The 19,834-nt window shown below is 29.1% G+C and overlaps 6 protein-coding genes across 9 annotated transcripts; 3 read left to right on the forward strand and 3 right to left on the reverse strand.

The window, feature by feature from the left end:
* Positions 1 to 473: 473 nt before the first annotated feature.
* On the reverse strand, positions 474 to 2,884 carry LOC134838159 (protein stoned-A). The gene has a single exon (XM_063853630.1). It carries the CDS (start codon positions 2,673 to 2,675, stop codon positions 624 to 626), a length of 2,052 nt encoding a protein of 683 aa, XP_063709700.1. The 5' UTR covers positions 2,676 to 2,884; the 3' UTR covers positions 474 to 623.
* Positions 2,885 to 3,844: 960 nt separating this feature from the next.
* On the reverse strand, positions 3,845 to 4,706 carry LOC134837776 (hepatic triacylglycerol lipase-like). Its single transcript, XM_063853163.1, has 3 exons — positions 4,352 to 4,706; positions 4,178 to 4,295; positions 3,845 to 4,115 (listed from the first exon to the last, which is right to left on the reverse strand). The coding sequence occupies exons 1-3, from the start codon at positions 4,704 to 4,706 to the stop codon at positions 3,845 to 3,847; spliced, it is 744 nt and encodes a 247-aa protein (XP_063709233.1).
* Positions 4,707 to 5,866: 1,160 nt separating this feature from the next.
* On the forward strand, positions 5,867 to 7,509 carry LOC134837777 (uncharacterized). Its single transcript, XM_063853164.1, has 4 exons — positions 5,867 to 5,970; positions 6,598 to 7,004; positions 7,062 to 7,179; positions 7,236 to 7,509. The coding sequence occupies exons 1-4, from the start codon at positions 5,867 to 5,869 to the stop codon at positions 7,507 to 7,509; spliced, it is 903 nt and encodes a 300-aa protein (XP_063709234.1).
* A 718-nt stretch (positions 7,510 to 8,227) lies between these two features.
* Positions 8,228 to 9,780, forward strand: LOC134837778 (uncharacterized). The gene is made up of 4 exons (XM_063853165.1): positions 8,228 to 8,334; positions 8,874 to 9,277; positions 9,334 to 9,451; positions 9,510 to 9,780. The coding sequence occupies exons 1-4, from the start codon at positions 8,228 to 8,230 to the stop codon at positions 9,778 to 9,780; spliced, it is 900 nt and encodes a 299-aa protein (XP_063709235.1).
* A 5,845-nt stretch (positions 9,781 to 15,625) lies between these two features.
* On the forward strand, positions 15,626 to 18,643 carry LOC134827161 (histone-lysine N-trimethyltransferase SMYD5). 4 transcript variants are annotated; one of them, XM_063839728.1, is made up of 5 exons: positions 15,626 to 15,762; positions 15,907 to 16,283; positions 16,344 to 16,581; positions 17,241 to 17,817; positions 18,529 to 18,643. In XM_063839728.1, exons 1-4 carry the CDS (start codon positions 15,718 to 15,720, stop codon positions 17,769 to 17,771), a joined length of 1,191 nt encoding a protein of 396 aa, XP_063695798.1. In that variant the 5' UTR covers positions 15,626 to 15,717; the 3' UTR covers positions 17,772 to 17,817; positions 18,529 to 18,643. The 4 variants fall into 4 exon arrangements, with proteins under 4 accessions (XP_063695798.1, XP_063695800.1, XP_063695801.1 ...); XM_063839730.1 differs by having other exon boundaries at positions 18,467 to 18,605; XM_063839731.1 differs by having other exon boundaries at positions 18,488 to 18,588.
* LOC134827162 (DDRGK domain-containing protein 1) lies at positions 18,528 to 19,715 on the reverse strand. The gene is made up of 2 exons (XM_063839732.1): positions 19,468 to 19,715; positions 18,528 to 19,414 (listed from the first exon to the last, which is right to left on the reverse strand). Exons 1-2 carry the CDS (start codon positions 19,559 to 19,561, stop codon positions 18,660 to 18,662), a joined length of 849 nt encoding a protein of 282 aa, XP_063695802.1. The 5' UTR covers positions 19,562 to 19,715; the 3' UTR covers positions 18,528 to 18,659.
* Positions 19,716 to 19,834: the final 119 nt, after the last annotated feature.

Genomic DNA, 19,834 nt, shown 5'->3' on the forward strand with positions numbered 1-19,834 from the left:
GAAATGTTAAAGAAAAAATAAAAAAAAATAATTAAAAATTAAATTAATTTAATAATTAAAAATTAATTAAAAAATAAATAAAAAATTGAAAATAATAAAATTATTAAATATGAAAAAAAAAAATTATTAAAAAAATTTAAAGTAAAATTTAAAAAAAAATAATTTTTTTTTTTAAATTCTGTAATCAACTATAAATAATTTTTTTAGCTGCCTATTTATTTTATTTTTTTTAAATCGTTGAAAGTTAAATAAAACCAATTTTTTAAGCATTTCAACAAGATTTTACATTCATTTATTTCATTCCTTTATTTATTATTTTCTTTTTATATTTTATATTCTCTTTCATAAATTATTCTTTTTAATATTTTATTTAATTTAATTTTTCTAACAATAAATAATTTTATTTTTTTTTCATAAATAATTACACTTTTTTCATATGACATTATTATAATTTTTCATATTTTTATTTCTGTATATTTTTCTCATTAATTTAATTTAATTTAATATTAATTTAACCGTAATGAAGTGTATTTATTTGGAACAATGAGTTTTCGATATGATGATGTGTTGAGTGTTGTGTTTTATTGCAAATTAACATAAATTTTTATTGTTTTTAATTTTTTTTATTGAATTAACTCACTCTCGATTAATTTGAGTTCCGCTTCCCCTGGCCGAATATTTTCCGCGAATGTCGTGTCAAATGGATCGATATCAGCCATTTCGAAGGAGTCTGCCTGATTTATTGGCGTCAAAACTTTCACATCAACAGCTGCATCTGCTAAAGTATTTGTGAGAATGTCAAGTTGATCCGCATCTGGTTTGGCGACAGATTTATGTGAGTCGTCGATTATTGCAAGAGCCGAGTATTTATCGTCATCGAAAATTTCATTACCGAACGGGTCTTCGGGAGCTTTTGGTGTTTCCGGGATTGGTTCAACGGGCTTTGTCGCAGCTGGAAGCGGGATTTTAGGTTCCGGCGTCACAGCTCGCGGATCAAAATCATCATCTTCGAGATTTTTCAACATTTCTTTCTCAATGTAGTTCAGTTCTAATTGACTCGGTTGCACATTCGGCACGAAAGAAGTGTCAAAGGGATCAACATAAGCTTCCTCGTCATCGGCTTCGTCTTCTTTGGGGTAATACGGTGTCAGGGGTTTCTTTATTAACGTACTAAACTCGATGTCGCTCTTCAAGGGATCCGGAGTTGGAACCGCAAATTGCACATTTTTCGCCGAAATACTGAGACTCAGAGAGGATTTACGTCTCGCCAGTTCATCACGAGTAATGTCATCGTCATTTGTGATGCTAATCGAGGGATTTCCTTCCATCAAGTTAATTTCCGCAGGCGGGGGACGAGGCGGCGGAGGTCCAGGTCTTGGAGGCGCAGGTCTCGCTGGCGGAGGCTCTTTAAGAGGTTTACTGATACTTTCACGTGCTAATTCCTCGAAACTATCTACTTTGGGGAGAACAGCTTCAACGAAAGTCGTGTTGAAGGGATCGTCATCATCTACGGGGGTTTCCAATTCTGTCTCGATTCCCTTAATCTCGAGCACGTCTTCCGTTTGCTCGAATTCTGCCCAATCCGTGCTTTCGGGAGGCTTTGCTTCTAATACTGGAATGGCTTCGATTACTTGAATCACTTCCGCGGGCTTGTGCAATGACTCTGCCGCTAATTGAGCAAATTCGTCATCTTCTTCGTTCAACGCGTCAAATTCCTTCAAAACTTCCGAATCGACGCCATCTTCTGCGGGTTCAGGTTCTTCCTTTTTCTCCTGATACTTGACATGAAGCGACACCGTAAGATCAATTTCGACATTTTTTGCGTCGTCTTCAATTTCGAACAAATCGTCAAGTTGATTGTGCTTTTCTTCGACTTTTTCTTCTTCACCTTTCTCCTCGGGATCTTCGTTTTCCGCATCAAAGCTCGATAACAATAAATTCTTAAGTTGGCGTCTTTTTGGTCTCTTTACTAAAGCGGATTTTGGGAGGTTGTCGACAGCTCCCGTGAGAACTAATGCCGCAGCTCCAATGTTCACGATTTTTTTCCCGGATTTCGAGACTTCGGGACCTTTGATGACTTTCTCGGCGTAACCAGTGTCGAAAGGATCATCTCCCTCGGGCTCCTCGAAGGTTGGGGACTCGGGAATAAACGCGTCGGGCAATTCAACTTTCTCAAGGTAATCTGCGTCGAAGATACTGGCATCATCAACGTCACTTTCCTCCGCTTCAGATTCTGAAAGTTCGACAACCGCATTTTTCAAAGCTTCCATCAAACGTTCTTTTTTCGTTTCTTCATCCTCTTCCGGTTCTTGGGGCTCGGTGTTTTTCGGTTCGTCAGGCTTTGGAGCGACTCGTTGGAAAAAGGAGTGAGACTTGATACGATCAAGGTCATCTTGCGTCTTTTTCAGCACGGAATCGATTCCAGTTGTGAGAGCGGCAAAACGAGACCATTCCTCGTCGTTCGTTTGTTCGGAGCTTTCTTCAGTTTTTTCTTCGGTTGCTTCGTGAACTGCTTCTGTAGCATGCGTTTCATGGTCATTATTGCCATTTGCAGCTAAGGCTGCCTTTCTCGCTTGTTCTTGCTTGTACTGTTCGAGCTCTTCTTCCGTGAAAAGTTCTTGGTCCTTCTTCTTCTTGCCCTTTTTCTTCTTTTTTAATCCGGGAATTTTCAACATTTTCTTATGGATTTCCTCGAAATTAGGTCATAGGGAATTTTTTAGGTGTGTGATGTAATGTGAACTTTTCCCTTTTAAAATCTAATTTTTGATTGATTTTCCGTTATTTGTGGCACAAAACTACAGAAGAATGCAGATAAAAAGTCTTTTTTTTTGTTTTCAGTCAAAATCCAGTTTTGGAGGATTCGAAAAAATCTAATTTATTTAGTCTGAAATCGATTTTGCGTGATTAAACAATGAAAGGAGCGAAATGTCAAACGATGAATGATGTAAAAGCATGCGCAGAAAAGAAATGGCAAAGAGGAAAATTCTATGAATGAATTTCATTGATACGAAAATTTGGTACTTGCGTGATAAGACGTGCCTGTTGCTCTTTCAATTTTGATGTCCCTTCTAAACGAAAATTTTTGTGGAAGGGTCGTCAAAATGTGTGTGGAAGGGACTTTTGGAAGGGAATTGAAGGAAAAATTGGAGGTTGATAGGGAAATTTTCGTTCTGATAGGGAAAAGGTTTGACTGTGAGGGAAAAAAATTGTTTCTCAAAGAAATTTTCTCTTATTGATATGAACCGTTGAGTATCTTTAATAAATTTAGAAAAAAAATTAAATTAAATTTTTTAAACTATTTTAAAAATTAATTTTGATTTGAAAAAATTTTAGTAATTTAAATACCTACTTGATTTTTTTAATTTCTCAAAAAAATAAAAATTTTTTTTTTTTTCACAAAAAAATAAAGAAAAATAATTTTTTTTTTTTTGAGATTATTAAATACTTTATGAATAATATTAATTTTGACATTTTTACAAATTTAATGAAAAATTTTTAAATGTCAATTCAAAAAATGACCGTTAAAAATTTGAAAATTGCTTTTCTGCTAATTCAAAGAGAAATTTTTCTCTAAGATAAGTTTTTTTTTATGAAAAAGCGTTAAAACTTATTGTAAAACTTATAATTTTTTTTGTAAAAAAATAATTTGAAGTGAAAATTTAGTTTTTCAATTAATTTTTCATTAGATGGAGAAACATTCAAAAACAGAAAAAAAATACAAAATGAAGACACGGAAGCAAATTATGCGAGAAACCTGAATTAAAACGAAGTAATTTTTAATATTTGCTCAATTTTGACTCTTTTTAATTGAATTTTCAATAAAATTTCATTCAATTCATGAACTTCAATTAAACGTTGGTTTCTTACTGGTGTCAGCATAAAATTCGCCCGCTCCTACTAAAGTAAAGTTCATGCGATATCCCATCACCAAGCCTTCTTTAACCTCTCCAGCTTTGGTAGTTGCGCACAATCTTTTATTTGGCACCGCTTTAAAGTCATTTTTGAAGGCACTTGTGTAGATATATGGACACAATCCGTGACTCATACGCGGAGGAACTGTAGCTGCCTCTTGCAAGTGTCCACAACTTCCCATATTCCACGAAAATGGGCAATATCTAAAAATTTGTTTCAAATTTAAATTTATTTTTTTTTTTGAATTAAAAAAATATTTTTTTACCTCTGATATGTTCCTTTATCGATACTCGTGTGGATACATTGCACATAATCCGCCGCCAAAGAATATTTTAAAGCCAAATCAATGTCTCCGAAGAAACTTGGGCCAGCGGGATCACAAACTGTAAAAAATATAAATTAATTAAAAAAATTATAATTTTAATTATTTTTCAGTCACCATCAATTCTTCCAATTCGTCTCATTCCAAATTTGTGAGAACTTTGTACTGCCAAATGTGCTCCGTAGCTAAATCCGAAGATAAATGCTTTTTTTCCATCGTAGCCGTGATCATCAAAGAGAATTTTGAATTGGTTCACGAGTGCCGGCATGATGTACTTAAAGTTTATCACCAAAGTTCCGTAATCGGCAGCGGCGTATTTGCTGTAATCCATGAAAAGATGGCATCCTTTGCGAGCTTCCGTCAAATTTGACATGAAATCGGGCACCCAAAGCGTTTTTTGGTAACTTTCAGTCCAACCGTGGATAATAATTGAGAGTTCTGTTGATTCTGGAGGACATTCCTTGACGAGCATGTCATAAGCTTCGGAGTCTCCAAAGGTAATATTGAATATATTTCCGTTTCTAAATTAGAAAAGACAAATAAAAAATTAAAAAAAAAATTGATAAAAAAAAATTAATTAATAAAATAAATAAATTTAATAAATTAATAAATAAATTAAAATAATTTATTAATTAAAAAAAATTATAAAAAACAAAAATAAATTTTAAAAAATTAAGAAAATTTTATATAAACTAAAATTAAGTTAAATATAAAATTAAAATAAAAGAAAATTTAAAAAAGAGCTAAAATAAAAAAAAATTAAATTTAAAAAAAACAATTTCATTACGTTTTATAAAAAAATAACTTGAAACTTAAACTTACTCCGTATGAGCGATAAAATAAATATTTTTTTCAAAATCTGCTATGGATTGAGATTCAATAAACCCAAAAAGGGTCAAACACGGAAGTAAAAACAATAAAATTTTCATATTTAATTTGACTTATGTTGTAATCTGGATAAAATTCAGCTTAAAACTGAGAATACAACTCATAAATTCTAGCTTTTACATATTATTTTTTTATTGTTACAGATAAAAAACAAAAGCCACCTTGACAAAAACAAGCGAAAAAATGTACTAAACTGACAAATATTTATTCAATTGCTTTTTTTTACGTTTTATCAACAAAAGTCGGTAAATAAAGATATCGAAAGAAATTGATAAAATTTGGATTTTAAGCAAAAATTTTACGCGTGTCAAGGTGAAATTTAATATTTGTTCATAAAATTCTTCCAGATTTTGATTGAAAAATCTGAAGAATTTAGTATAAAACGACTTTTAACGGTTTTTCTCATTTGACGCATGCGCAGTAAAGTCTTAGTTCACCAAAGTACGTTAAAAGTGTTTTTTGTTCCATAAGAAATGTATTTTATTATCAATTTTTGCACTTGCTTTCATACTTTTTTTTTGTGATGTTTCATAACAATAGATTTTTGTCACTCATTTTTGTTAACTTCTCGAAGGTTCGACAAAAGTACTTAACAACTGAATAAATATTTGTTTCTCGTGTATCGCACAGTTGTTATTGCATATGTGGAAAATTTTTGGAAGAAATTGTGCCATTTCTTACTGATAATATTCTTTTTTGTTTTGTAAGTTCGAACAGTTTGTAACGAGAATTCAACCGAAAAAGATGAAAATATTAGCAGTTATAGCAATTTGTGGATTTTTCGTGACATGCTCGACTCAGAGCATTGAAGATTTTGAAAAAAATATATATTTTATAGCTCATTTACCGTAAGTTTTTATTACATATTTAATTTTTTTTTAAATTTTGCTAAATTTTAATTATATTAAATTTTATTTTTTTTTTATTTTTTCAAATTAAATTTTCATAAAACTAATAAAAATTATTTTTTTTATTTCTTTTTATATAAATTAATCCCTTATTTTAAAATAAATTTAAATAAATTTAATAAATTTAATTTAAATTTAATTTTATAAATTTTAATTTTTAAATAAAATATTTTTTTTTTTCTTTTTTAATTTTTAAAAAGTTAATTATAAAAATAAAATAAATAAAAAAATTAAAAATTTTTTCGATTTGCAAGCTTTTTGAAATTTCTGTTAAATTTCAAAGACCAAAATTCAAAAAATTTTTTTGTTTTTGAACCCTTGGCTTTAAAATATTTTTTTAATTTTTACTTAAATATTGAAAAATTAGTTTTTCCAAATTTTGAAGTGTCCTCCTCTGTGGACAAAACCGGGAAAGGGATAAAAAATTAATTTTAATTCTATTTTTTTATTTTTTAATTTTTAATTAGGTACCTAGTTAATTGAATTGATTCAAAACATAAAAAATAAAATTTATAAATTTATTTTATTTTTCTTTTTTTAACTTTTATACATTTTTTTCTCATTTAGGGATGGAAAAATATTCAATATTACCTTTGGAGACTCCGAAGCTTATGACAATCTCGTCAAGGAATGTCCTCCAGAATCAACTGAACTCTCAATTATTATCCCCGGATGGACTGAAAGCTACGAAAAAACGCTTTGGGTGCCCGATTTCATGTCAAATTTGACGGAAGCTCGCAAAGGATGCCATCTTTTCATGGATTACAGCAAATACGGCGTTAATCCTGATATCTATACTTTGTTTACGCAATTCAAATACATCATGCCGGCACTCGTGAACCAATTCAAGATTCTCTTTGATGATCACGGTTACGACGGAAAGAAAACATTTATCTTCGCATTCTGTTACGGAGCTCAATTGGCAATTCATGCTTCTCATAAATTCGGAGTGCGACGAATTGGAAGAATTGATGGTAAAAATTTTAATTTATTTTTACTTTTTTTAAAAATCTAATAATTTTTTTTAATAGCTTGTGATCCCCTGACTTATTATTTCCCAGGAGATATTGATATGGCTATTAAATATGCTTTGGCGGCGGATATTGTGCAATGTATCCACACGAGTATCGATAAAGGAACAATTCAAAGGTAAAAAAATATTTTTTTTAATACAAATTTTGTGCATATTTGAATTAAATTTTTAGATTTTGTCCAATTTCGTGGAACATGGGATATTATTGTGGATATTATCAATATGCAGCTTCACTTCCGCCGCGTGACAATCACGGATTGTGTCCATATATTTATACAAGTGCCTTTAAAAATGACTTCAAACCGGTTCCGAATAAAAGTTTGTGCCCAACAAATAAAGCTGGAGTGTATAAAGATGGCTTTGTGATGGGATATCGCATGAACTTCACTTTAGGAGGAATGGGCGAATATTGGGCTGAAACGACCAAAAATCCGACATTCACTTAAAGTTGTTTCAATATTTTCACCTAAAAAATTTTTTTATATTTTTATAAAAAAAAAGTAAATTAACTAAAATTAGAAAATTCAACTAAAGTATAATTTTAGATATTTTTAGTAATTTTTTTCTTTCAACTACAAGAAAAAATTATTTTCTTTGGTTTGCTTGATGTTCTTGAAATTTTTTTCTTGAATAGTTTTGTAATTTTTAAAAAAGTTTAGAAAGTACAAAAATTTAAATATTTTTTGAAAATTTTTGAAATATTTGATTTCACTGAAAATGGTTTGGATTGAATATTGTAAGCTAAAAAAAAATTTTTTTTTATAAAATTCTTTAAGATTTTAATCAAGAAAGATTTTAGTAAAAAAAACGACTTTTAACGGTTTTCTCATGTAACGCATGCGCAGAAAAGTCCTCTTTATCTCTTTCTTAATTCACCAAAGTCCGTTAAAACTGTTTTTTGTTCAAGAAAAGATATATTTTCTTAACAGTTTTTTACACATATTTCTATAAAATTTCATAAAAAACATATTTTTGTCACTCATTCTAACTTCTCGAAAGTTGTATAAATGTACTTAACAACTGAATAAATATTTGTTTCTCGTGTATCACATATTTCCTGTATGAGGCGAAATTTTTGGAACAAATTTTGCTATTTTTTTACTTAAAACAATCATTATTTTTGCAAATTTTGCACAGTATCTATTTAGAATTTAACTGAAAAAGATGAAAATTTTAGCAGTTCTCGCTATTTTTGGGTGTTTCGTGGCCTGCACGGCTCAGAGCAGTGTTGCTGAAGTTGAGAAAGATATATATTTTATCGCTCATTTACCGTAAGTTTTTTTTTATTTATTTTTATTTTTTTTATTATTTTTTTTCTCAAATTAAATTTTTATAAAAGCTTTAATTGTTTAATTATTTTATTTTATTTTTAAACAAAAAATGTTTAAAATTTGTTTTTTCAAATTTTTGAAATTTTATTTTTAGTTCTGTTTATAAATTATAATTTTAAATAATAAATTTAATTTAAATTTATTTGAATATAATTTAATTTAAATAATAATTTAATATTTATTAATAAATTAATTTTATTTTAATCTGATTTATTAATTTATTTATTTTCATTTTTTTTTTAATTAATATTAAAATTTTCATAATTTTAAAGATTTTTAGTAATTTCGCGAATTTTAAATATTTTTTGAATATTTTTACTTCTTTAACTTTTAAATGTCTAATAAATAGTTTTAAGAAATTTTATTTTTTATATTTTTTTTAATTAAATTTAATATATTTTTTTAAAAATTAATTTTTAACGCGAATTTTTAAATTTAATTTTTTTTTAATTTATTTTTTTTAAATTTTATTAATTTAGAAATGGAAAAAGGTTCAACATACCCTTTGGAAATTCCGAAGCTTATGACATTCTTGTCAAGGAATGTCCTCCAGAATCAACTGAACTCTCAATTATCGTCCACGGTTGGACTGAAAGTTACGAAAAAACCGAATGGGTGCCCGATTTTATGTCAAATTTGACGGAAGCTCGCAAAGGATGCCATCTTTTCATGGATTACAGCAAATTCGCCGCTGCCGATTACGCAAAGTTGGTGGAAAACTTTAAGTACATCATGCCGGCATTTGTAAACCAATTGAAAATTCTTTTTGACGACATTGGTTATGATGGAAAGAAAGCATTTATCTTCGGATTCAGCTACGGCGCACACGTGGCAGTGCAAGGTGCTTACAGTTTCGGAATGCGACGAATTGGAAGAATTGATGGTGACTGAAAAATAATTAAAATTATAATTTTTTTAATTAATTTATATTTTATATAGTTTGTGATCCCGCTGGTCCAAGTTTCCCCGGAGACATTGATTTGGCTTTAAAATTTGCTTTGGCAGCTGATATTGTACAATGTATCCACACGAGTTGCGATAAAGGAACCCATCAAAGGTAATTTTTGTTTTTTTTTTTAAATTTAAAAAAAAATAATTTTTAACCAATCTTTCAGATACTGCCCAATTTCATGGAATATGGGATATTGTGGACACTCGCAAGATGCAGCTACAGTTCCTCCGCGTTTGAGTCACGGATTGTGTCCATATTTCTACACGAGCGCCTTTAAAAATGACTTCAAAGTTGTACCAAAGAGAGATGTTTGCGTGTCAACCAAACCAGGATCTTGGAAAAAAGGTTTCGTCATGGGATATCGCATGAACTTGTCTTTAGGAGGAATTGGCGAATTTTACGCTGAAACGAGCAGAAATCCGACATACACTTAAAAATTTTATGATTCGAATTTTTTTGAATAAAATATTGAGTTTTTGACTCAAAACTGGATTTCAATAATGGATTTTTTTATTAATTTACACTCCTTGTAGTTGTTAAAGAAATCTAAAAAAATAAATAATTTTTATAATAAAGAAATTTATATTAATTTTTTTCTACTTTTCTCAACTCAACAAAAAAAGAAAATTTTATATAAGTTTTTAAAAAATTTTAAATATTTTTTAATTTTTTTTTTATATTTGTACCTAAATTTTGAGAAAAATATAAAATACTTCTGAAAAACAAAACTATGTCAAAGAAAATTTTTTTTTCAGTTTCAATTTTTTGGCAGTTTTGAGTTGTAAAATGATTAAAAATGATAAATTAGAGCCGTCTGACAAATTTTTATCCATTTGGAGCAAGATTTGACAAAAATTGCTTTGACACAGTTTTTGACACAGTTTTTTTGCTCTTGATTTAGTTTTTAAAACAAAACTATGTCAAAGAAAATTTTTTTTTCAGTTTCAATTTTTTGGCAGTTTTGAGTTGTAAAATGATTAAAAATGATAAATTAGAGCCGTCTGACAAATTTTCATCCATTTGGAGCAAGATTTGACAAAAAAAAGCTTTGACACAGTTTTTGACACGGTTTTTTTGCTCTTGATTTAGTTTTTAAAACAAAACTATGTCAAAGGAAAAATGTTTTTTCAGTTTCAATTTTTTAGCAGTTTTGAGTTGTAAAATGATTAAAAATGATAAATTAGAGCCGTCTGACAAATTTTCATCCATTTGGAGCAAGATTTGACAAAAATTGCTTTGACACAGTTTTTGACACGGTTTTTTTGCTCTTGATTTAGTTTTTAAAACAAAACTATGTCAAAGAAAAATTTTTTTTCAGTTTCAATTTTTTGGCAGTTTTGAGTTGTAAAATGATTAAAAATGATAAATTAGAGCCCTCTGACAAATTTCTATCCATTTGGAGCAAGATTTGACAAAAAAAAGCTTTGACACAGTTTTTGACACGGTTTTTTTGCTCTTGATTTAGTTTTTAAAACAAAACTATGTCAAAGGAAAAATGTTTTTTCAGTTTCAATTTTTTAGCAGTTTTGAGTTGTAAAATGATTAAAAATGATAAATTAGAGCCCTCTGACAAATTTTTATCCATTTGGAGCAAGATTTGACAAAAATTGCTTGACACAGTTTTTTTTTTTTCTCTTGATTTAGTTTTTAAAACAAAACTATGTCAAAGAAAAATTTTTTTTTCAGTTTCAATTTTTTGGCAGTTTTGAGTTGTAAAATGATTAAAAATGATAAATTAGAGCCGTCTGACAAATTTTTATCCATTTGGAGCAAGATTTGACAAAAAAAGCTTTGACACAGTTTTTGACACAGTTTTTTTGCTCTTGATTTAGTTTTTAAAACAAAACTATGTCAAAGAAAAATTTTTTTTCAGTTTAAATTTTTTGGCAGTTTTGAGTTGTAAAATGATTAAAAATGATAAATTAGAGCCCTCTGACAAATTTCTATCCATTTGGAGCAAGATTTGACAAAAAAAAGCTTTGACACAGTTTTTGACACGGTTTTTTTGCTCTTGATTTAGTTTTCAAAACAAAACTATGTCAAAGGAAAAATTTTTTTCAGTTTCAATTTTTTAGCAGTTTTGAGTTGTAAAATGATTAAAAATGATAAATTAGAGCCCTCTGACAAATTTTTATCCATTTGGAGCAAGATTTGTCAAAAATTGCTTTGACACAGTTTTTGACACAGTTTTTTTGCTCTTGATTTAGTTTTTAAAACAAAACTATGTCAAAGGAAAAATGTTTTTTCAGTTTCAATTTTTTAGCAGTTTTGAGTTGTAAAATGATTAAAAATGATAAATTAGAGCCCTCTGACAAATTTTCATCCATTTGGAGCAAGATTTGACAAAAAAAGCTTTGACACAGTTTTTGACACAGTTTTTTTGCTCTTGATTTAGTTTTCAAAACAAAACTATGTCAAAGGAAAAATTTTTTTCAGTTTCAATTTTTTAGCAGTTTTGAGTTGTAAAATGATTAAAAATGATAAATTAGAGCCCTCTGACAAATTTTTATCCATTTGGAGCAAGATTTGACAAAAAAATTGCTTTGACACAGTTTTTGACACAGTTTTTTTGCTCTTGATTTAGTTTTTAAAACAAAACTATGTCAAAGGAAAAATTTTTTTCAGTTTCAATTTTTTAGCAGTTTTGAGTTGTAAAATGATTAAAAATGATAAATTAGAGCCCTCTGACAAATTTTTATCCATTTGGAGCAAGATTTGACAAAAATTGCTTTGACACAGTTTTTGACACAGTTTTTTTGCTCTTGATTTAGTTTTTAAAACAAAACTATGTCAAAGAAAAATTTTTTTTCAGTTTCAATTTTTTGGCAGTTTTGAGTTGTAAAATGATTAAAAATGATAAATTAGAGCCCTCTGACAAATTTTTATCCATTTGGAGCAAGATTTGACAAAAAAAAGCTTTGACACAGTTTTTGACACGGTTTTTTTGCTCTTGATTTAGTTTTTAAAACAAAACTATGTCAAAGGAAAAATGTTTTTTCAGTTTCAATTTTTTAGCAGTTTTGAGTTGTAAAATGATTAAAAATGATAAATTAGAGCCCTCTGACAAATTTTTATCCATTTGGAGCAAGATTTGACAAAAATGGCTTTGACACAGTTTTTGACACAGTTTTTTTGCTCTTGATTTAGATTTTAAAACAAAACTATGTCAAAGAAAAAAAATTTTTTTCAGTTTCAATTTTTTAGCAGTTTTGAGTTGTAAAATGATTAAAAATGATAAATTAGAGCCCTCTGACAAATTTTTATCCATTTGGAGCAAGATTTGTCAAAAATTGCTTTGACACAGTTTTTGACACAGTTTTTTTGCTCTTGATTTAGTTTTCAAAACAAAACTATGTCAAAGGAAAAATTTTTTTCAGTTTCAATTTTTTGGCAGTTTTGAGTTGTAAAATGATTAAAAATGATAAATTAGAGCCCTCTGACAAATTTTTATCCATTTGGAGCAAGATTTGACAAAAAAAGCTTTGACACAGTTTTTGACACAGTTTTTGATGTAGTTTTGCTCTTGATTTAGTTTTCAAAACAAAACTATGTCAAAGAAAAATTTTTTTTCAGTTTCAATTTTTTGGCAGTTTTGAGTTGTAAAATGATTAAAAATGATAAATTAGAGCCCTCTGACAAATTTTTATCCATTTGGAGCAAGATTTGAGCTTTGACACAGTTTTTGACACAGTAGTTTTTCTCTTGATTTAGTTTTCAAAACAAAACTGTGTCAAAGAAAATTTTTTTTCAGTTTCAATTTTTTAGCAGTTTTGAGTTGCAAAATGATTAAAAATGTTAAATTAGAGCCCTCTGACAAATTTTTATCCATTTGGAGCAAGATTTGTCAAAAAAAAGCTTTGACACAGTTTTTGACACAGTTTTTTTGCTCTTGATTTAGTTTTTAAAACAAAACTATGTCAAAGAAAAAATTTTTTTTCAGTTTCAATTTTTTGGCAGTTTTGAGTTGTAAAATGATTAAAAATGATAAATTAGAGCCCTCTGACAAATTTTTATCCATTTGGAGCAAGATTTGTCAAAAAAAGCTTTGACACAGTTTTTGACACAGTTTTTGACACAGTTTTTGACACAGTTTTGCTCTTGATTTAGTTTTTAAAACAAAACTATGTCAAAGAAAAATTTTTTTTCAGTTTCAATTTTTTAGCAGTTTTGAGTTGTAAAATGATTAAAAATGATAAATTAGAGCCCTCTGACAAATTTTTATCCATTTGGAGCAAGATTTGACAAAAATTGCTTTGACACAGTTTTTGACACAGTTTTTTTGCTCTTGATTTAGTTTTTAAAACAAAACTATGTCAAAGAAAAATTTTTTTTTCAGTTTCAATTTTTTAGCAGTTTTGAGTTATAAAATGATTAAAAATGATAAATTAGAGCCCTCTGACAAACTTTTATCCATTTGGAGCAAGATTTGACAAAAAAAGCTTTGACACAGTTTTTGACACAGTTTTTTGCTCTTGATTTAGTTTTTAAAACAAAACTATGTCAAAGAAAAATTTTTTTTTCAGTTTCAATTTTTTGGCAGTTTTGAGTTGTAAAATGATTAAAAATGATAAATTAGAGCCCTCTGACAAATTTCTATCCATTTGGAGCAAGATTTGACAAAAAAAAGCTTTGACACAGTTTTTGACACAGTTTTTTTGCTCTTGATTTAGTTTTTAAAACAAAACTATGTCAAAGGAAAAATGTTTTTTCAGTTTCAATTTTTTAGCAGTTTTGAGTTGTAAAATGATTAAAAATGATAAATTAGAGCCCTCTGACAAATTTTTATCCATTTGGAGCAAGATTTGTCAAAAATTGCTTTGACACAGTTTTTGACACAGTTTTTTTGCTCTTAATTTAGTTTTTAAAACAAAACTATGTCAAAGAAAAATTTTTTTCAGTTTCAATTTTTTGGCAGTTTTAAGTTGCAAAATGATTAAAAATGATAAATTAGAGCCCTCTGACAAATTTTTATCCATTTGGAGCAAGATTTGACAAAAATTGCTTTGACACAGTTTTTGACACAGTTTTTTTTTTTGCTCTTGATTTAGTTTTTAAAACAAAACTATGTCAAAGAAAAATTTTTTTTCAGTTTCAATTTTTTGGCAGTTTTGAGTTGTAAAATGATTAAAAATGATAAATTAGAGCCCTCTGACAAATTTTTATCCATTTGGAGCAAGATTTGTCAAAAATTGCTTTGACACAGTTTTTGACACAGTTTTTTTGCTCTTGATTTAGTTTTTAAAACAAAACTATGTCAAAGGAAAAATGTTTTTTCAGTTTCAATTTTTTAGCAGTTTTGATTTAAAAAATGATTAAAAATGATAAATTAGAGCCCTCTGACAAATTTTTATCCATTTGGAGCAAGATTTGTCAAAAATTGCTTTGACACAGTTTTTGACACAGTTTTTTTGCTCTTGATTTAGTTTTTAAAACAAAACTATGTCAAAGGAAAAATGTTTTTTCAGTTTCAATTTTTTAGCAGTTTTGAGTTGTAAAATGATTAAAAATGATAAATTAGAGCCGCCTGATAAATTTTTATCCATTTGGAGCAATATTTGACAAAAAATGCTTTGACACAGTTTTTGACACAGTTTTTTTGTTCTTGATTTAGTTTTCAAAACAAAACTATGTCAAAGGAAAAAATTTTTTTCAGTTTCAATTTTTTAGCAGTTTTGAGTTGTAAAATGATTAAAAATGATAAATTAGAGCCCACTGATAAATTTTTATCCATTTGGAGCAAGATTTGACAAAAATTGCTTTGACACAGTTTTTTTGTTCTTGATTTAGTTTTTAAAACAAAACTATGTCAAAGGAAAAATGTTTTTTCAGTTTCAATTTTTTAGCAGTTTTGAGTTGTAAAATGATTAAAAATGATAAATTAGAGCCCTCTGACAAATTTTTATCCATTTGGAGCAAGATTTGACAAAAATGGCTTTGACACAGTTTTTGACACAGTTTTTTTGCTCTTGATTTAGTTTTTAAAACAAAACTATGTCAAAGAAAAAATTTTTTTTCAGTTTCAATTTTTTGGCAGTTTTGAGTTATAAAATGATTAAAAATGATAAATTAGAGCCCTCGAGTTTAATACCGCATTTTGTCTTCGAAACGCGGTAAAAAATTATACGAATTTCTGTAGGATTTTGTACGAGAATCCCAATACAAAACCAAAATTCTCTCACACATCGCACAAATGTGTGAATAACACTACAAAACACGTGCCGCATACGTGCCTGATGAAAAATTCGAAATTCTCCGTGTGTCACTTTTGACACTTCCGCACGTTGTGTAGTGTTTACTCCGGTAAAAAATTTTCAACAAAATTAGCTTTTTGTAATTTTTTGCTCGAAATCGCGCATCCACTTAATTAAAGTATGTCTAATAGCGATGGATACACAATCCAGCTGTCAAAGGATAAGGTAACTCGGCTCCCCGCCTTGAGCGTTTGTCGATTTTTCCTGCTGCCAAAAGTGACCTCATGGATTCCGTACAGCGGAAAATAATTTTTTTTAATTGAAAAATTCGCGTTTTATCACTTTTTCTCATCTGTGTTTTTGTTTCAGGGTCGCGGCATTTATGCGTTGCGTCAATATACGGCGGGCGACGTGATATTCGAGGAAGCGCCTTTAATCTCGGCCCAATATTGCTGGAACGCCGCTTATGGGTATGTTGCGTGCGAACATTGCCTGCGCCCGCTGGAAACGGCCGAAACAAATGTCCGAAGACTGACGAACGACGGAAGCATCTCGTTGCCGTATTTGGAGTGCTGTCCCACGCAGGAATGGCTGCTGCGACAAACGATTATGTGCAATTGCGGCGTGCGGTTTTGCAGTCAGGACTGCTTTGTCAAGGCCATGAGCACATATCATCATACGCTGTGTCTCGGAGATCAGAGCGACAATCCGGATCATCCGTTGAACAAACTAATTGACGCTTGGAAGTGAGTTTTTCTTCATTTTTTTCGTTGAAATTTCGCTAAATTGACTTTTTTTCGGTGAAGACAAATGCATTATCCACCGGAACAGGCGAGCATCACGATGGTTCTTCGTATATTAGCTTATATTAAACAGTGCGAGCAGAAATATGACCTTCTCATGCAATTGCGGGACTTTTGTTTTGACGTCATGAACGAGGAAACTGGCATTTTTCACAAGATTTTAGGCGATAACTTCTCACAACAGATCGAAACGTTGCATAAACTGACGATTGCTGCGTTTCCCGGCGAGGATTTTGGTAACGTAAGTCTAATTTTTTTCTTTAAAATAAATTTTTGTCTGATTTTCGGGTCTCAAAAATTTTATTTTTTTTTAAATTTGACTTTAAATGCACTGAATTTAATAAAAAAAATAATAAATTTTAAATAAAAATAATTTAATAAATAAACAATAAAATTAAATAAATAAATTTCTATTTAAAAGTTTAATTAAAAAATTTATTTTAAATATGTAAATATTTTTTTATTTCATAAATATTTTATGAAATTGAAAATTTTTAATAAAATATTGATTTTAATATTAATTTTAAAATATTTTTAAATCAAATTTTAATTAAATTAAATTAAAATATAAATAAAAATAAATTAATTATAAATTAAATTATTTTTAATTAAATTAATTTAATTTTTTTTATTTTTAAATTAATAAAATTTTATTTTAAATTTAATTTATATTTTGAAAATTTTTAATCCTTTTTATTTATAATTTTTTTAAAGATATCATTTTTTTTTTAATTTTTTGAAAATTTTTTTTTTATTTTTTTTTTTTTATTTTTTTTTAAAATTTTTTAAAAATTTTTAAAAATTTTTTTTTTAAAAAAAATTTTTTTTTTTTTTTTTTTTTTGTAAAAAAAAATAATTTAAAAAAAAAATCTTCTGAATTATTTTTTTTTCTCTTTTCAGTATTTGTCACCTGAAGGCTTCCGATGTCTCTTCGCGTTAATTGGGCGCAACGGACAAGGCATCGGCACAAGCCCGTTCGCAATGTGGGTGCAAAATGTCTCGCGTCTCAGCATGCCAGACGACGAACGCAAAAAGGTAGACAAAGTAATTGACGATTTGTACGACAAACTCGAGGAAGTTGCCGGGCAATTCCTCAACAGCGAAGGCACCGGTCTCTATTGCACGCAGAGCAAAATTAATCACAGTTGCGCCCCAAATGCTGAGGCACGTTTTCCGTACTCGAATTACATCGTGGCCATTACAGCGACGCAGGATATCGCGCCCGGCGAGGAAATTTGCATTTCGTACTTGGATGAGTGCAGTCTCGAACGCAGTCGGCACTCGCGACAAAAGATGCTCCGTGATAATTACTTGTTTATCTGTAAGTGTGGGAAGTGCGAGGCGCAAGTTGGCGAACCGGATCTCACGAGCGAAGACGAAATGGAGTCGGAAAGTGACGAGGGCGCGGATGCCGGCGCAGACGAGAATTAATCGCACATTTTTTGACATAAATTTAATTTTTTTCTTCTTCTTCCTCGTAAGTGAAGCTGAAAGATTTTTTTATTTTGAACTTTTTGTCTTTTTTTACATTTAAAACCTCGAAAATCTCTTGAAAAAAGATTTTAAAAAATTATTTTTTTTAATATCTAAAAAATTAAATAATTTAAAAAACAAAAATATGAATTTTTAGATTAAAAATAAAAATAATTCGGTGCTTCAAAAAATTGAAAAATAAATAAAATAAAATTTAAAAAAATATTAAAATTAAAAACAACAATAATAACAATAAAAAAAATGAAAAACGTAAATAGAATTGAATTAAAAAATAATTAATTGAAAATTTCTTTTAAAAAAATATTTTTTTGATTTTTAAGTAAATTTTTCCTTAAATTTTAACTAAAAATAATTTGAATTTAATTTTAAGAAATTTTTAAAATTAAAAAAAAAATATTTAAAATTTTTAAAAAAAAATATATAAAAATTTAATTTGAACATAAAATTTAATTCAAAATGAACATAAAATATGAAAAATAGTTAAATTTTTATTTATTTTTTTTTTATTAAAATAATTTTATTTTTTTTTTAAATTAAGAAATACCTAAGTTAAAAAAATATACGTTATTTTTTATTAAAAAAATTTAAATTTCGAAAAAAAATTACCTTACGTTTTTTTTAAATTTTTTAAGAGATTTTCAAGTTCTAAATAGAATAAAAGACAAAAAGTTGAAATAAAAAAAAATCGCAACAGCCCAAGAAAGTCTTCGTAAAAAAAACTTTTTTTTCTTAATTGTTTCTATTTAACAATAAACAAAATTGTTAACCTTATTATTATTAAAATATAAAAATTAAAGAAAAACGTCGACAAAAAATCCGAATAAATTATTGACTTGCAGCTATTGGACTTGCAAAATTAATCAATTTGTTGCTATGCTCCGCCAATTCCGTAATTGAAACTCTTCCGCGTTGCCGAATAAATTTCGCAACGGATTTCAGTTCATCCGGCGAGATATAAATGAATTTTCCCCGATCGTCAATAACGCCACTGATGATGTCATCTTTCTGCAAATCCTTGATGCGATCGATGGTGGCTTGCGTTTTCAGCTTAAAATGCGCCGCTACGTCTTCGATCACGACAACTTTGTTCTCTTTGATGTACTTGACGAATTCTTGCAGCAAATTGTCACTTTCTTCCTCCTCGTCGTATCCTTCTTCCTCGACACTGAATGCCTCCTTCATTTTTAGATATTCTTCGTGTTCGCGTCTTTCCTTCTCCTCGCGTGCCTTCCGTTCGGCTTCTTCGCGAGCTTTTTCCAGCGCTTCTTCCTCCTGTTGCTGCTTTTGACGTTCCGCTTCGATTATCGCATCTTTTGCTTTTTGCTCTTCGCGTGCCTGTTGCTCGGCTTCGCGTTGTTTTTTCTTTTCTTCTTTCGCTTCGAGCTTGGCGCGTTTCTTGGCGCCCATTTTCCCGTCGAAATCGGGCATGGGACGTTCGGTGTCGTCATCGTCGTCAGCAGCAACGGGCTCATCTTCGACGACACGAGCACGATTTCGTTGATTTCGAACGATTTGGGCACGACGAGGAACGCCTTCAGCAGCGCGAGCGGGAACGCCTCGTTGTTGGGGCTCACGAGCAACTAAAAAAAATAAAATTTTAATAAAAAATTGAAAAAAAATATTTTTTTTGTACCTTTTTGTGGTTCTGATTTACTCTTGAAGTAGAGAAGAGTGATGATAATGACCAGCAAGGACGTGGCAATCGCTATCAAGATCATTAAATCCATATTTCTGGATTTTTTTTTTACGAAAAAAAAATTAAAAAATTTTTGGGGACTAGATTTTGCGGGAAATATTAATTAAAATATTTTTTGTGAAGGAAATTCACATGAAATTAATATTTTTTCTTCCTTTCCAGCTTTCCCCAAATTTTTTGACGTGTTTTTGTTTACAAAATTAGTTCAAAAAAACACCGTTAGAGGGCCTTTTAATGTAAAATTAAGAATTTTGGACTAAAAATTGAATTATTTCTATTAAAAATTAATTTTAAGACAAAAATT

This window comes from Culicoides brevitarsis, chromosome 1, assembly GCF_036172545.1.
Source record: "Culicoides brevitarsis isolate CSIRO-B50_1 chromosome 1, AGI_CSIRO_Cbre_v1, whole genome shotgun sequence".
NCBI classification, from domain to species: domain Eukaryota; kingdom Metazoa; phylum Arthropoda; class Insecta; order Diptera; family Ceratopogonidae; genus Culicoides; species Culicoides brevitarsis.